The sequence below is a fragment of the Nothobranchius furzeri genome, chromosome 4 (assembly GCF_043380555.1).
Source record: "Nothobranchius furzeri strain GRZ-AD chromosome 4, NfurGRZ-RIMD1, whole genome shotgun sequence".
Taxonomy (NCBI): Eukaryota; Metazoa; Chordata; class Actinopteri; order Cyprinodontiformes; family Nothobranchiidae; genus Nothobranchius; species Nothobranchius furzeri.
The window spans coordinates 2,189,984-2,206,628 of record NC_091744.1 but is presented as its reverse complement, the minus strand read 5'-3'; the positions used below and the strand labels follow the sequence as shown (position 1 = coordinate 2,206,628).

Genomic DNA, 16,645 nt, shown 5'->3' with positions numbered 1-16,645 from the left:
TTGCTATAATCTGTAGTAACATGTGGAGATCATTAGCGCTGTAAGATGTTCTTCTACAGGTGAAACTCTATAAATAATATGGAACCAGACTGAGAGACAATGTAAAGGCTCAGTAACCCTTTGCATGTGTTCTGGATTCATCATCAGCTGATTCGAGTGTTACACTTTGAGTCTAGAATTTAGAACATTTTCTCAATCTTCTAATTGTCTGAGATAATGAATTTGGGGTTTGCAATAGCTGTAAGCCATATTCATAACAGTTACAACAGATAAAAGCTTGCCAAATCTGGCTTTGGACGTAATGAGTCTCTCATTTATTAGTTTCACCTTTTAGGTAGAATTACTGAAAAAATGAATTTTTTATGATATTCTGATTGTTCAAATTTCACCTGTGTGTAGTACTGCTCCACTTTGACCAGAGCTAATTTGGTCCTTCTTCTATAAGTTAGATTTATTCAGTAATGTTTTCAGGGTAACACTACAATAAGGGCCCCTTAATGTTACTTAGTGCATTATTAAACATTAATTAACAAAGGACCCCTAACGTTCCCAATTTGTTTAACTATTAAGCGTCCTTAACGTTATAACAAAGGGCGGGGTGGGGTGGGGGGGGGGGCACTTAGTAATGCATTAATTAACATTAATATTAATATTAAAAGTCTCTGAAATGTCATATCCCAACCGCCCCCTCTCCTTGTTTACTGGGAAACCTGGACGATGTCCCGACTGAAACATCTTTGGTTCACGTGGTTCTGACTGCCATTTGCATCGCTAAGAAAACTATCCTCAAGAATTAGAAAAATAGGGATACTCTCTGCATTAACCAGTACAGAAATCTTTTGTTAGATCATATTACACTTGATTTAGCCTCTGCTTCCACTTCAAATCAATCTCTCTGGGCTCCTTTGATCGATTCCATCACATAGCGATGATGGGGGACCATTGATGTTGCCCTGCGGGATGATGTGTGTGTGTGTGTGTGTGTGTGTGTGTGTGTGTGTGTGTGTGTTTGTGTGTGTGTGTGTGTGTGTGTGGGGGGGGGGGGTCTGAATTTGGAGTATCCGGATGTTCCCTGGGGGTGGGTTCACTGGGAATGTCTGGGACTGGGGGGCCGTTGCCCCCCTCTGGAGGTGCTTGGGTTGCCTCGGGGGGTGGACTACTGGCGGTTATGAGTGGGGCCCCTTAGAGGTCTTGGCGGCAGCCATGGGTCACTGCCTGGCAGCTGCATTGCCCCTAGGCGGGTCTGGGTGGGGGTCTGGGGGCTCGGGGTGGCCGACCCCGTGTGGGGATCTGGGTGGGGCCTTGGGGGTCAGGTCCTGACATGTATGCTGCCGGGAAGAAGGCAGGAACATGCAGCAGTGCCTGGCCCGGGTTCAGAGGCCTCGGGTAGCCCTTGGCTCCTCTGCTGTCCCATCACAGGGAAGGGGGAGGTCCAGAGGGAGAGGACCCAACCTTTCCTGGATGTCCTATGTCTAATATATTCTGGAAGTTGTGCAAATGCAGGGATGGGCATAGATATTCTGCTGGGGTGGGGCTGGGTTGGTGCCTTCGGACTCCGTGAGGCTCTGTAATGCTGCTGCTTTGGGCCCTGGCAGGATGGACTGGGGTCTCCATGCCCTGGGTGGCAGTTTGACAACAGAGGTGCCTATTGGAGCCAGTGGGGGAGCTGGCTCCCTGGAGGGCTAAGCCCAACCAGCCATTCCTCCCCATACCCGCATATTTCTCTCCTCCTGCTTCCTCACATCATCACACAAACATGCACATGGGACCTTAGGGGGTGGACAAGTCAGGGAGTGCTGGCCTGTGGCAGCCTGCCCCCCAATTTTTTTGCACCTTATCAAGTCAAAGTCAAAGTCATTTTTATTGTCATTTCTACCACATGTGCAAGACATACAGAGAAACGAAATTGAGTTTCAGTGCACACAATTCAGAGATCAGACATACATGGGTAAGACACATGACAAGAATTGGTGACTACGGTCATTCGCAACATGAGTCGCGCTACCTTAATAGATAGATGAAAAAGGTGTTACATGAGGATAGTTGGGGGTAAGGTAAAAAAAAAAAAGGCATAGCAGAGTAAGACCCAGCGGGGAGTAACTCTATTATACAAAAAAAAAAACTCCTCAACATAGAAGCACAAACAGCACAGATACAAAACATCAGAGTCCGATGTGCCCGCTCACCACAGCCATGGAATACACCTCATCAACACACAACACTATATTGGAGCAGGTGGAGGGAGACTAGGGGTCTTAGCACACCTCTGTTGTTGCTTGGCTTCCTGGGGCTGGAGGCTAGGAGGGAGATCTGGCCGTCTGGTTGGGGTCTGGGGTGGTGGGTTGCTGTGCTCAGCGTTGGGCGGGGGAGCCTGCTCATCAGCACCCCAGCAGAAAGGGTCAAACTCTGGTAACCGGTGATGGTTGTACCCCATGTGCAGCAGTACCGGGACCAGAGTGAATAATGAACTGATGTTCATTGTTTTCATTCATTATTTTGTTCAGAGTCTCCTTGGGGTTCCTGTGTTCTGGGGCAGTGTCTGGATCTCTGGGACTTGGAGCTCCCCCCGTCTCCTACGCATCTTTGGGGGGCAAATCTGTGGTCCTTCACACTCCATATTGGACGCTCCCATAGAGAAACCTTACATAAACAAGCGCGTGTACACACACAGGTGCTCACATGGTGCTCTCAAAAGTATGGGCTTGGGCACGTTCAACACATGTCTTAAGACTATGGTGGGCACTTAATGCACTGTGATTTATTATCGTGTGACTGTTCAGTTAAACAATGTTGATTATATATTTCTTCATCAAGTTGACGCAGTGATAGCTTGATCTTGTTGTATTGTTGTTGTGTCCCTTTTTTTTTGTTGCTTTTTTTTCTTGTCTCTTCCTGCAGGTCTAGAAGCAGACTCTTGTTCATTATTGTTTATTTTTGTGGAATCCCCCCACCCCCTTCCCCCCTCTCTCCCCACCTTTTGTCTTTTCCTTTCTCTTTCACCTCTGTCTCCGTGTCTGGTCGGAATTACAAAGCATTCAAAAACAATAACAATAAAGTTTCAAGTATCAGGCGTGACATTAAAAGCAGACGCTTTGATGCTCCACCTGAGAGTAAATCTATAAGGCTTGTTACCAAACATTCAGACATCAATTCTGTTTGCTTCACAGCCAGACAGGACACGGTAAAAAATAAATTAATTAATTAAAAAAATACATTAATAAATAAATTAATATTAGGCAGTACTTTATTTAATAGTCAATTAATGCTTAATAATGCACTAAGTAATGTTAATAAACAGCCCCTTATTGAAATGTGTTACTGTTTGAGCTGGAATTTTTACAAGCTTTTAAGATTTTTTAGACTCTTAAAACTTTATTTAGAGTTTTGGTACTGTTGATTTTTTTTCCTCACCTGGCAAATAGTGGTTCCTATTAATTTTACTGTGTATATCTGTACTTATTGATTATGACTTTTTTGTCTAACTATTACTTTGGGTTTTAATGTTTGCTTTCTTATGTACCATACTAACCTTCTGTAATTGGTAAAATGTATTTTTCCTGTGTAAATAATAAAACAAAGTAATATTTAGTGGTTTTGTTATCTAATAGGGTCAAGCATCCTTCAAGTGTAAAAGGTGGAAGTTAAATTCAATTCAAAAATACTTTATTAGTCCCAGAAGGAAATTGATTGGCCTAGGCAGACATAACTTAGTTTGGATGGCTAGCAAACACCTGAGTTAGCTTCGTTCTGGTCTTTCAGCCAATTCTACTTATCCCAGGATGCACTGATTGCCTCTTCGTGTTCATTTTGTTTTTCCCCTTTCCTTTTCCTTTCTCTTTCCCTTTCATCTTTTGTTATAGTTGTTGTTATTTTTCAAGTTTTTTAATTATATTTTTAGTCATTTCTTTCTTTCTTTCTTTCTTTTTAATTTTTTTTTGTTCTTGAGTTAATATAATCCATTTTTTTCATGCAAAACAATAAAAAGTTATCCAGTAATGTCTTTTAACATAAATTTAAGTTAAATTCTACTTAAACTAATAAATCAAGTCCATGAAGCGGTCCAAAAAAATCACTTTTAAAAACCCTCCTGTCACCTCTGAATGATATCTGACAATCAAACCATCCACGTCCCATCACAGCATGCTCTTAATATTCCTAATTAACTCATTCACTGCCATTGACGACTAAAGTCTGATTCCAAGATGGCGCCGTGAGGTCGGCTGCCGTCACGATTGCTCCGACCACCTCTCCGTTTGTTTTGGATTTTTCAAAGTTTGTTTTTGCGTTCTAAATCGTTAAATTAATCACCATTGGGTACATTAGGTATGACAGTGCCACTCTTGTTTCTATTGGTGTACAATGTACTCACAGTTCGGGGTTTTTAACTCTGGATCTGAGCTGGCCGAGTGAAATCTTGAGGGAGAACAACAGCGGCGGCCTCGAGGGAAACGTGCCGGCGTCAGGAACAGGCTGAGAGCCTGTGCACACCGCACACCTCTGCCTAGCATCCTGCTCGCCAACGTCCAGTCACTGGAGAACAAGCTTGATGACCTCAGGGCCAGGATAAAGTTCCAGAGAGACATTCGGGACTGCGATCTCCTCTGCTTCACTGAGACATGGCTGACCCCAGCGGTGCCGGACTACGCCATCCAGCCGGCCGAGTTCTTCTCGGTTCACCGCATGGACAGGACACAGGACTCGGGGAAGTCAAGGGGAGGCGGCGTGTGTTTAATGGTGAACAACAACTGGTGCAACAGGCGAACGTTGTTCCTTTGACACGCTCCTGCACACCAAATCTGGAACTACTGTCCATCATGTGTCGTCCTTTTTATCTACCTCGGGAGTTTACATCGGTCATTATAAGTGCCGTTTATATACCACCACAAGCAGACACGGACTCTGCCTTATGCGAGCTGCATGAGGCTCTCACCCAGCACCAGATACAACACCGGGATGCCGCGCTTATTGTGACTGGGGACTTCAACGGTGCCAACCTTAAACGCGCAGCGCCGAACTTTTATCAACATATCACCTGCCCCACCAGAGGTGAAAGGACACTGGACCACTGCTACACTGTGGTCAAAGACGGCTACAAGGCACAATCTCGCCCTCCGTTTGGCAAATCCGATCATGCCGCCATCTTCCTCATGCCAAAATACAAACAAAGGCTCAAACAGGAAGTTCCGGTTCAGAGGAAGGTCACACGCTCGACGGACCAATCGGTGGCTGCATTACAGGATGCACTCAACGACGCAGACTGGGACATGTTCAGAAACAGCTCCGATGACGTCAACATGTTTACGGAAGCGGTTGTGGGATTCATCGGGAAACTAGCGGATGATACAGTGGAGACAAGGACTATCACTACGTTTCCCAACCAGAAGCCGTGGGTGGATAGAACCATCTGCGAAGCTCTGAGATCCCGCACCGCTGCCTATAACACGGGACTCGCGACGTGGGACATGAACCCGTACAAAGTCGCGTCATATCACGTGCGGAAGGCAGTAAAAGAGGCCAAGCAGCGCTACTGGAGGAAACTAGAGTCACAACTCCAACAGAGTGATTCTAGGAGCCTGTGGCGGGGACTGAGGACAATAACAGATTATAAAGCACCAACAACCGGTATGATGAACGCGGACGCGACTCTGGCAGACGAGCTGAACACTTTCCATGCTCGCTTCGAGGCTGCAGCTAAGGACTCCAACGACGCCAGCGCTAGCGGCGCTAACGGCTGCAGACAGGAAGATACTGCCAGCACCGGAAACATGCTCGTCATCTCCGAGCATGACGTGAGGAGAGCCTTCAAGAGAGTGAACACCAGGGAAGCAGCAGGACCAGACGGCATCCCAGGTCGTATCCGCAGAGACTGAGCATACCAGCTAGCTCCTGTGTTCACTGAGATATTCAACATCTCTTTATCTCAGTCGGTGATCCCCACATGCTTCAAGAAGTCCATCATTGTTCATGTCCCGAAGAAACCCCACCCTGCTTCTCTCAATGACTATCGCCCCGTAGCCCTCAACTCAGAAGTGATGAAGTGCTTTGAACGCCTGGTCAGAGACTTCATCATTTCTTCATTACCAGACACACTGGACCCACTACAGTTCGCTTACCATCCAAATCGTTCTACAGACGATGCCATCTGTCATCTCCTCCACACATCACTCACTCACTTGGACACTAGAAGGGGGAATTATGTTAAAATGCTCTTCATCGACTACAGCTCTACATTTAACACCATAATTCCCTCCACACTCACCACCAAACTGGAGCACCTGGGACTGAGCTCATCTATGTGCCAGTGGATGTCCAACATCTTAACTGGCAGACCACAGGCAGTAAGGATGGGCGGACATGTCTCAGCCCCCACCACTCTCAGCACTGGAGCCCCCCAGGGGTGTGTTCTAAGCCCCCTGCTGTATTCTTTGTACACATACGACTGTGTGGCCAGTACCAGCTCCACCACCATCATTAAGTTTGCTGATGATACCGTCGTGGTGGGCCTGATCTCTGACAACAACGAGGCGGCCTACTTAAAGGAGGTCAGGAATCTGGAGACCTGCTGCAAGAGGAACAACCTCCTAATAAACGTCAGTAAAACGAAGCAGTTGAAAGTGGACTTCAGTTCAAAGCAGGAGAGGAACTACCAGATCCCCGTCATCAACGAGTGCCCAGTGGAGAGAGTGAGCAGCTTCAAATACCTCGGTGTTCACATCACGCAGGACCTGTCATGGTCCTGTCACATCAACACCATGGTGAAAAAGGCCCGGCAGCGTCTCTACTACCTCAGACGCTTGAGAGACTTCCGACTGCCCCCCAGGGGGCTCAGGAACTTCTACTCGTGCACCATAGAGAGCATCCTGACGGGGAACATCATAACCTGGTTCAGGAACAGCACCATGCAGGACAGACGAGCTCTACAGAGGGTTATTCGATCAGCTGAGCGCACCATCCGCTCCGAGCTCCCTGACCTGCACTCGATCTACAGCAGGCGGTGCTGGACCAAGGCCAGGAAGATCGTGAAGGACCTCAACAGTCCAAATAACAGACTGTTCTCTCTGTTGAGGTCAGGAAAGCGATTCCGCTCCCTGAAGACCAACACAGAGAGGCTGAGGAGGAGTTTCTTCCCGCAGGGGATACGATCTTTAAACCACACCACCACATAGTAAGTGCACACATATATGGTTCTCACACACACCGAACAGTCTGGACTTTGCTTAAGCACAGTTGCACTACAAAGTCACTAAAATGTGGTTTGCACAACTCTGGACATTATATATATATATATATATATATATATATATATATATATATATATATATATATATGTATATATATATATATATATATATATATATATATATATATATATATATATCATTTCCATTTAATACTTGTTCAGCCGCTGTTTTGTATAGATATTTTTATTTCTTTATACATTCTTATACATTTACATACTGTGTATTTTGTTGTACAGTTACTTTATTCTCAACTTCAACTTATATATATTTTATCTTATTCATTCGCAGCTACATTTACCTTTTATTCTAATTTGTATTGTATTGTGTATTTTGTTGTAAAGCTATTCTATTATTCAACTTTAATTCAGATATATTTTACCTTACTCTTTCCCAGTTAAATTTTCCCTTCATTTTAATTCGTGGTGTACAGTTTTTTATTTTCAACTCTTACTGTAGGTCACGAGCAGTTGTGTAAGGCATTTCACTGCATTTCGTACTGTGTATGAATGTGTATGTGACAAATAAATTTGAATTTGAAGTCATCATTTTAAATCCAACCGTTCACTGCCAATGACGACTAAAGTGGTCATTTGCATATTTTTACTGTGTGGGCATCGGAACGAGCTCCGACGCTGAGAGAACAAACATCTCAGCTCTAAAGCCGATCTTCATCCGCATACATCACACGTCACGTGATCAGGATGCAGAAAATCCATGTGTTAGGAGATCGTTTTGGGCCGCTGCTGTAAAAAAAAGTGAGGCGCGAACCAGAAAAGCTTCTGCCGATCACAATTCAACAACGAATTATGAAAGAACGGATAACTCGAAATGCGCAGATTCAATTCAATTCAAAAATACTTTATTAATCCCAGAGGGAAATTCATTGTAAGAGGTGAGTCTCCGCTTTGTTTTGTTTGTTTTGGTTGTTTTGGCGTCAACATTATCCTAGCGTGCAACGTTCTGACTCTTAAAAAAAACAGTAAAAACAGTGAGAAACACTGGCAGCGAAGGGCTTTACCCAGTGGTGGGCAGTCAGGGCCAGCAAAGCCTTCTCTGCTGGCCTAAACGTACTCAAAAACGTAAATGTATTTTTTTTCCTTTGGTAAATATTTTTAAATAAAAAAAATGTTCACTGGTCTATTTTCTTTATATCCTATTATACCCACTTGGCTGCGCTGCTTCCAGTGTTAAAATACCAAGGCTGGGTGTTATCCAATCAGATTTAAGCTAGCTTGTGTTTTCAGGCAGATTAGTCTGATCTAGGCCTTCAGAATCAATCGAGAAGCCCACTGTCCGCTGTAAGTGAATGGAGACGATCTAGTTGTGATAGCCAATCAGCTCACGAGTCAGCTTGGCCCAGGCCAGCTAGCTGGCCTCACGCAAAAGTTGACATGAACGCATCCTGTGATTGGATGAGCAGTAGTTAGAACTTTTCTAGCGGCATGAAGCAAAATATCAAAACTAAACACAGAGATTTGTATCTATAGGCAGCTATCGGTGTATTTTTGAACACATGATGGCTGAAAGAGGAGAAGAGACAGACTTGGATGCAGATTTACTTGCCACACCATTTTCCAGACGGACCTTTCAAGAAAAAATGGATCTTGTGAGAACAGGTCGTCCGACTCCAACGCTAGCTGGCTTGTCCCAGCAGGAGAAAGGATTTGTTCGTCATTTTCAGGCAAGCAACTATGAACGGTACCCACGGCTAACAGCTTCAGAGAACCGCTGCAGGTTATTCTGCTGGGAATGCCTGTTGCTGGCATCAGATGAATTTGGTAGCATTAAAACGCATTAAAATGTACGCCAGAAACACGACCCGACAGACACGTCTTTCAGCATTAGCCTCCATGTCCATAGAAAAGGATCCACTCATGGACCTGAAGCGCACAGGTAAACTGTACAGAGCCATTGAGGTTTTCCTGAGGAAAGAAAGAAGGATGGATTTTATTTTCAAATGAGCAGGAGAGGAGGAGATCCATGCTGGACATTTATGTTGGTGAGTAGAAACATTTTATTAGTATTTTTTAATGTTTTGTCATTTTATTTTGTTAATAATCAATGGTAACGAAATAAAATGGCTAAATGAAATAATTCTATGTTCTGTTTCTATGCAATTTATATTGTGAATGACGTGGTGTGTGCAGCTGCGCCAACATGTTCAATTGTTTCGCGGTACAATTTTCTCCAAAACAAATGCAAATAATGTGTTTGCTTTACTTATTTATTTTATTGTCTCATCTCTTAAACCCGTCTTTCATTTTTGAGATTTGACAGTATCCGTGGACTTAGTTTCCTACTCTCAATTGGGAATGCGAGTTTAAAGGTTCCGGAAATGACGTCGTACCCAGCCACTGGTGTGTGTGTGTGTGTGTGTGTGTGTGTGTGTGTGTGCGTGTGTGCGTGTGTGTGTGCGTGTGTGTGTGAGAGAGAGGTTTCTCCAGCTGTGATGTCCTATTGATGGTATTTTAAGGTGTGTTAATTTAGATTGGACTGAATAGGAAATCACTGAAGGCCCAGGGGTGGAATGCACCGCCCGTCACTGGCTTTACCAATCAGGAAACGGCTGGTAGCGAATGAGTTAATGGGACTGTCCAAAGGTTTACAAATGTATCACAAATTTTCAAAAACCGAGAAATTACTTAAAGATTTAGATTGCAATTTGACTTAGAAAATGTTCTTAATGTTTAAATAAAACAAGAATAAATAAAACTGATGATTTTCAAATGTTCAACTAATTTGGCCAAAACACACACATCAGGTGGTTTGTAGAACAAAGCAAGTCATGTGAGTTGGATCTAAGGCCGACTTAAATCCAATAAAGGAAGGTTTCAATGAGGATTGAGGGAATTTCAATAAAACACAAAAAGCACATTGGGGTTCTGAGTTGGATGAAAGCATCAGGAAGATTCTTTGTAAGGAAACCTCTGATGATGAAAAAGTGTCTGAAATACTCAGGGGAAAGTAATTTATACGAGTATTTTTGAATAAACTAAGTCAATATGCACTGTAGAAAAGCAAAAAGTTAAAATTTCATCTACTTTTCTTTTGCTGATCCTGATTTAATACTACCCACATATGCTATTAAACTCGGTACATCTCCAAATGATATACAAGATTTTATATTTCAACGTGTTACAGGATACTGTGTAACTTAAAATCACTTTAATAACGACCATTTTGGATATTACAGTGTAATTGTAGTACTCACAGTCACACTTCATGCCCTGGTGAATGAGACCATAGAGCAGAGAGCCACAGTGATCACAGAAGGTGGGGCTCCCATAGGTGTGGATCTTGAACTTGTGTTTTGTTCTGGGATCCTACAGGATAGAGAAGGAAAATACATCAGTGGGTCTCTGATTTATCAAAGGGAATCCATTAACAGCTAAATCATTAAATGAAAACCCACAACTAAACACAGCTGTGTTTAAAGTGTTGCTGATAACAGGTCACCAGGAAATATGTAAAGTTGTTTTTTAATAGGTTTTCTTGTTTTTGTAAGTTATAAACCTGTAAAATGATTAAAAGGTGTTTAAAAGATGCTCCATTTTTAGGTAGTCATCCTGAAAAACAGACCACCACCACCAGGATTACAGCCTGGCCTTCTAACTGGCCATCACTCCTATCCTGCTGGGTGTTACATTCATATCAGTTCATAAACAACACAATCATCAGTAGAACACCGTCATATCTTCACTCATGACTCATCACTTCCTACAACCAGCGCAATTTACGTTCCAGTGACTTAATCACTTTGGTTATTCCCAAAGCTCGTACCTCCTTTGGCTGCTCCTCATTCCAGTTTGCTGCTTCCAACAACTGGAACGAGCTGCAAAAATCACTAAAGCTCACTATATTCATTATCTGCCTTCAATAATTCATTGCAATCAATAGTTGCTGATGAATACCTCTGCGTGCTTAAAGATTGTTTTAAGTCTGTTTTGAATGCTTGTACACATTGTAAATGAGAACAGTCCATTGTCTTTATGTCTAATTATTTTATCTTGTTTTTTATCCTACCTGTTTTTCTTTGGTGTAAAGCTACCTATGAGTCTGTTGCTGCTGCCTCTTGGTCAGATCGTCATAAATGAGAATGAGTTCTTAATCGACTCATCTGTAAAAAATAAAGGTTAAAATAAAGCCTCTGAGAATCACACGTTTTACTGTTAAACAGATCTAAGATCAACATTCTGCACCACACACACACTCAAGTCGAGCTTTACAAGTACGGTCCTGAACTAAATCACTGTTTGGATAATTTCTGCCAAGCTGAACCACATAAACAGGTGAATCCGGAGGTGTCCATGGTTCACGGTCTGCTTTCAAAAGCCATACAAATAAAGATTTGTAATTCAAGTCACTCATGCAAAGACACGAAAAATTGTGAAAACTAAGATCTTTGAAGAAAAATAATATTGCATTCAAAAGCTGATACACCCCTCAAAGATCGACCCATTCAAATAAAAACTTTGTATTCTTTGGCTGCATGTGGTATATATGTATATTAAAATAAATTTAAGTACATACTCCACTCAGATCACAAAAACGAAATAAGACATTAAAGGAGCTTTATGACAGAAGTGAGTCCATGTTAAAGGTGCTGCCCTGCATTTAACCACAACTTCTCCTGTTAGCATCACATTTCAAATACAAACAGAACAAATATTCTAAATATTTAACACTAAGCACATTTATGACTTGGCAAAAAACTAGGCAACAAGTGAAAACCTGGGATGCTCGATATTGGCTTTTAAACCGATATCCGATATACCGATACTGTCTGACTCTTTTCTGATACTGATAAGTGCTGGGAGCCCACTGAAAAGAAAACTAAAACATTTAGGTTACTAAAATCACATCTCTTCTATCATGCATGCTTACATTTTAAATATTTTTGCAAAACAACAACTTCAATTTAAATAAAGTACAACATCATTTAACAGCAGTTGATGCTCATTCTCTCTAAGCGTGATGCTAAGATGTATTTATTAGCTAGTAGGGATGTGTATTGGTGAAATATTAGCGATACGATACGTATCACGATTCTGGGGAGACGATACGTATATCAAGATATATTGCGACACATTCAGTCAGACAATATTAGTGATTTTTTTAGACTGAATTTATTGTAGGAAAATTTAATAAAGTGTCCAAACTGATACTCAACATGTTTAACATGAGGTATCTGAACCATAATAGAGGGACTTATAATTCGTTGGTAAAAATCTAAACCCAATGCACACTGCTTCAATCTAGCGGTCAGCATTTGAATTGTACCAAGAGAAAATAAAAATGCACAAATGTTTGCATGTAAATTCTTCCAAAAATCTGATACGCAGCTTTTGAATATCGATATAATGTTGCAGGAAAAAATATCACAATATAATGCCAAATTGATATTTTCTTACATCCCTATTAGATTTTTTTTTCTGTGTATTGCAGTTACAGTGATGAAACATTTTTAAAGATCTTTAGATAAGAAAAGCAAGCCTCGGGTGAAGAGTATTGTGTTTGTTTTAGTTGTTGTAAGCTAGCTACACGTGCAGACAGCAAATGCTTTCTACAAAAGGTCACATTTCTAATTCACGTTTTGCCAAATGAACTAAAATATCTCAAAAGATTGAACTCAGATTGAACTGTTGAACTGTTTTATTTTATACTTGAACTGTTATATTTTGACATACTGAGGGTGAGGAGAAGTAGCTGAAGAGTTTGATGTATAATATGTGTATGGTGTGTAAAAGTTGCGTCATTCAAAGACTGAAAACCAATACCGATACTTTCTGATATTAAATTTTATTGTGGCCAATATTAATGGTAGACTAATAATATCGAACATCCCCAGTGAAAACCCAGCCATGAGTATACGGAAGAATTATCGCAAAGGTAAAGCAGGAAAAGTGTGGCTACAAAATAGAGAGTACATAATTCAGGTGAGATTATAATTTCACTCTTACAATAAAAAAAAATTAGTAAAGCTAAATGCATCAAATACTGAGTGACTTTTCTTTTTCTTCTTTAAAAATATTAAGATCAAATGTGAAATGAAAAACAAAAGGCTGTTGACCAGGACCGATACTTATAACTCATTAACAAAGAGAGCACCCTGTCATTTATGTCTGTGACGGTGTGAGCCAGAGAGGCGCCACCATGATCGGTGTCAGCTTGACACCCGCCCTCACGACTACAAGTCTGTTGTGTGCAGCTGCAAAAGCTCTACCCCTTTCATTATTCTTATATTTAAATGCTTTTATCTAACATAATCTGTTACAATAAGGGACCAGATCCAGAATGTGTCCAGCAGGTTGTGAAACTGGAGACTGGAAGCATTTTTACCCTAACAGTGTGCACGCCTTAATGCGCACGAGTTTATAAATCACCCCAGAGGCTTCACACCTTAACTGGAAACGCTTTATTTTCACCTTGCAAATAAACATTCCTGAAAATTCCACATTTCAGCCACGTGAGGGCTGCTGGGATTTATGACATATTTTTGTTGTTAACAATGGAAACTTTTTTTCACAGTAGCATCTCACGGTTTAGTGTGTTTCTCGGTATGTTGCCCATTAACAACACCCACTCATGTAGTTCTCACATTAAAATTTTGACTCTTAAAAACCCACATGCTTCATTTTGCTTTTTGTGTTTCTATTTTAACATTTAAACTCATAATCAGAAACCTTCTATCTCTTAAAGCTCAAATTGGTGGAAGCTAAACTAGAAAATTGTGCTTTAAAATGAGTAAAAGGTAAACCAACAGGTGACAAAACGGTCCCCATAACCTAAAAATGCACACTCACTTGTATCACATCGTAATCAATTAATAGGGATGATAGCAGCAGGAGGTGTACCATTATAGCACAAACCAAAATGAGAGAAGAAAACAAAAACGAGTGAAGAGATGGACAGATAGAGGGGTGAAAGGCTGCACCGGCAGCTTTTATTCATCCTGAAGGATTATCCTGTTGTCCCCTCATGCCCTCCTCCATTGAATGGATCAGTTATGGCAACCAAGAACAATCCTGTGCTGCAGATAAATTGTGGATTTCTGGTAAAAGCCGCGTGAGCTTTTAAAACAATCATGGCTTAATGGTTACCAGATAATGGAAATCACTTATGGCACAGAGGCAAAATTATTACTAGTAAACAGTCTAAGTGTCAGGAGGTGCTTGACATGTGCAGCTGCAGAAAAAGATTATGAAATAGAAACAACCAAAACAGTAGCAAAATCTGTGGTGAAGAATAACATTCAGCTGTCAATGAGGTAGACATGTATTCCTTAATGGTTACCATGATCAGTGGTAGCATAAATACCCTCTTTTCTGTATTTGAAATGCTGACATTTTCTAATTCATGGCTCCAAATCAAACAATGAGGCCTTGAAACTAACTCAAGTAATGAAAAAGTATAAATTAGGGTGGGACTCTATTAAAATAATTAATCAGATGCTTTGTGATTAATTAATCTTGATTAATTTCATTTTAACCATTCAAGACAATTTGCCCCAAAGCTATTTTATTTGAATAAAAATAATTCAGTGAAGCACAGATATACCCACGCTGAGTATTCTTCTGTAACCACATTGTACATTTGATTTCTTTGATCTCATTATAAAGGTAACCATAGCGGAATTTGTTGCAAATAATATTGCATGCAACATAGTAAATGTTGTGTACTGAACTGAACACTAGGTGGCAGCAGAGCACTGCTAATATACATAGAGGTGTAGTGCAGAATTCAGGGGAAGTTCTGCTGAGAGCTACAAGATGAATGCTGCACTTGTCCCTCCTGCTGTAAGAAAGTTCTTATGGAGAAAGTTACTGCCTGCCTGCTTTCTACCAACTACAAAACATAATAAAAATTATTCTTTCATTCTTGTCTTCGTGAAGAGTGATTCGTTATGATTTGTTTATTTGTAGTTTCAGTTATGTTTGGAGCACCTAAAAAGGTTATATGGTCTTGGCTCCACAGCTTTCTAAGAGATGCAGCTTGATGATGTTTATTGATAGGGCATAACTTTTGATGCTAAATGTTTTGACCCCCAATTGGGGCTGGAAAGTTTTAGCGTTGGGTGTTAAATTCCCACTCTTGTAATGTAAAGTTAAAAAAGCAACTGTAATTAATGAAATGAATTCAGAAACACTGATTTAGCCTTCTAATTGATGCTGTTTGTTTGAGTTTTTATTTTTGAAAAATAGCATTTTATGTTTGTTTAATATTTAAAGTTGTTTAAGTGTTTTAGATTTTGTAATTGAGATTTATTTTAGCTGACTGACTGTAAATCAATGAAAACACATGCTAATTTAGAAAAAATATACTAAATTCAAAATATGTGAACTACATTTGATGAAATTCTAACGTGATAGCTTTGAGTAAGACAATCCAAGTACGCATTTGTTTTTGGGTTGAGAGGGTATCTAAAGATCATATGTAGACTAAAATCAGAATAATGGTTTATAAAGACGCGCCCAAACAGGTTTAAGCTATAACGTTCACCAAACCAATGGTAACAAAAAGGAAAGAAGGTGGGTATTTCTGGCATATCCCATTATTCATGTTGTTTTTTTGTCATCTTTTTGCTCTGTTAACAAGAACTAAGGTCAGAGACAATAATCAGACAATTAAACCTGTAAATGAGTGGACCTGACTGAACACCACTAGATTAACACATCCTCTCTCTCAGCTGTAAGGTAGAGGAGTTTACATCCTGTAGGATTTACACCAAATTACGAGCAAATGATGGTGGAATTTGAGCCAGGCTCAAAGGTCCTTCGAGAAACTCAAAATGAAACAGCAAAAACAACAATTACTCAACATGAAATGTCAAAGTGAAAGAACGGGTGTAGAAAGATGAAGTCTGGGATGTCCAAGACGCAAAAAAGAGTTTTTCCATCTAAAAATATTTTAAAAGTAAGTTAGTTAACCGAGTTGGTCTATAACAAATATCCGGTTTATAGGAATATGTCAATGTCAATGTCAAGTTTAATTTTATAGCACATTTCCAACAATCAGAGATTGCACAAAGTGCTTTACACAGACAAGCAGTAAAAATAAAATGATAAAACACTGAGAAACATCCAGTAGACCCTAGGTTAAATAAACTAATGATAAAATGAGATAAAAGCAAGGGTAAAAAGGTAGGTTTTTAAAAGAGACTTAAAGGCAGAAAGGCTGTTAGCAGACCTAATCTGTAGGAGAAGGCTGTTCCAGAGCTTGGGAGCGGCCACAGAATAAGCTCTGTCGCCTCTGGACTTCAGCCTAGACTGGGGAACAGATAAAGATGTAGAGAGGATGATCGCAAGTTTCTTTTGGGGACATGAGTGTTTGAGTTCCGACAGATAAGGAGGGGCTAAATTGTGTAGTGCCTCAAAACAGAGCAGCAGCATTTTAAATTGAATCCT

At 40.8% G+C, this 16,645-nt stretch overlaps 1 protein-coding gene across 2 annotated transcripts in view; it reads right to left on the bottom strand.

Moving 5' to 3' along the window:
• Positions 1-16,645, bottom strand: part of prkcaa (protein kinase C, alpha, a) — a 205,196-nt gene that overhangs the window by 86,843 nt on the left and 101,708 nt on the right. For both annotated transcript variants that reach the window (XM_015968942.3, XM_070550006.1), the window contains exon 4: positions 10,453-10,564. In XM_015968942.3, coding sequence (XP_015824428.1) covers positions 10,453-10,564 — 112 coding nt within the window. The remainder of the gene's footprint in view (positions 1-10,452; positions 10,565-16,645) is intronic.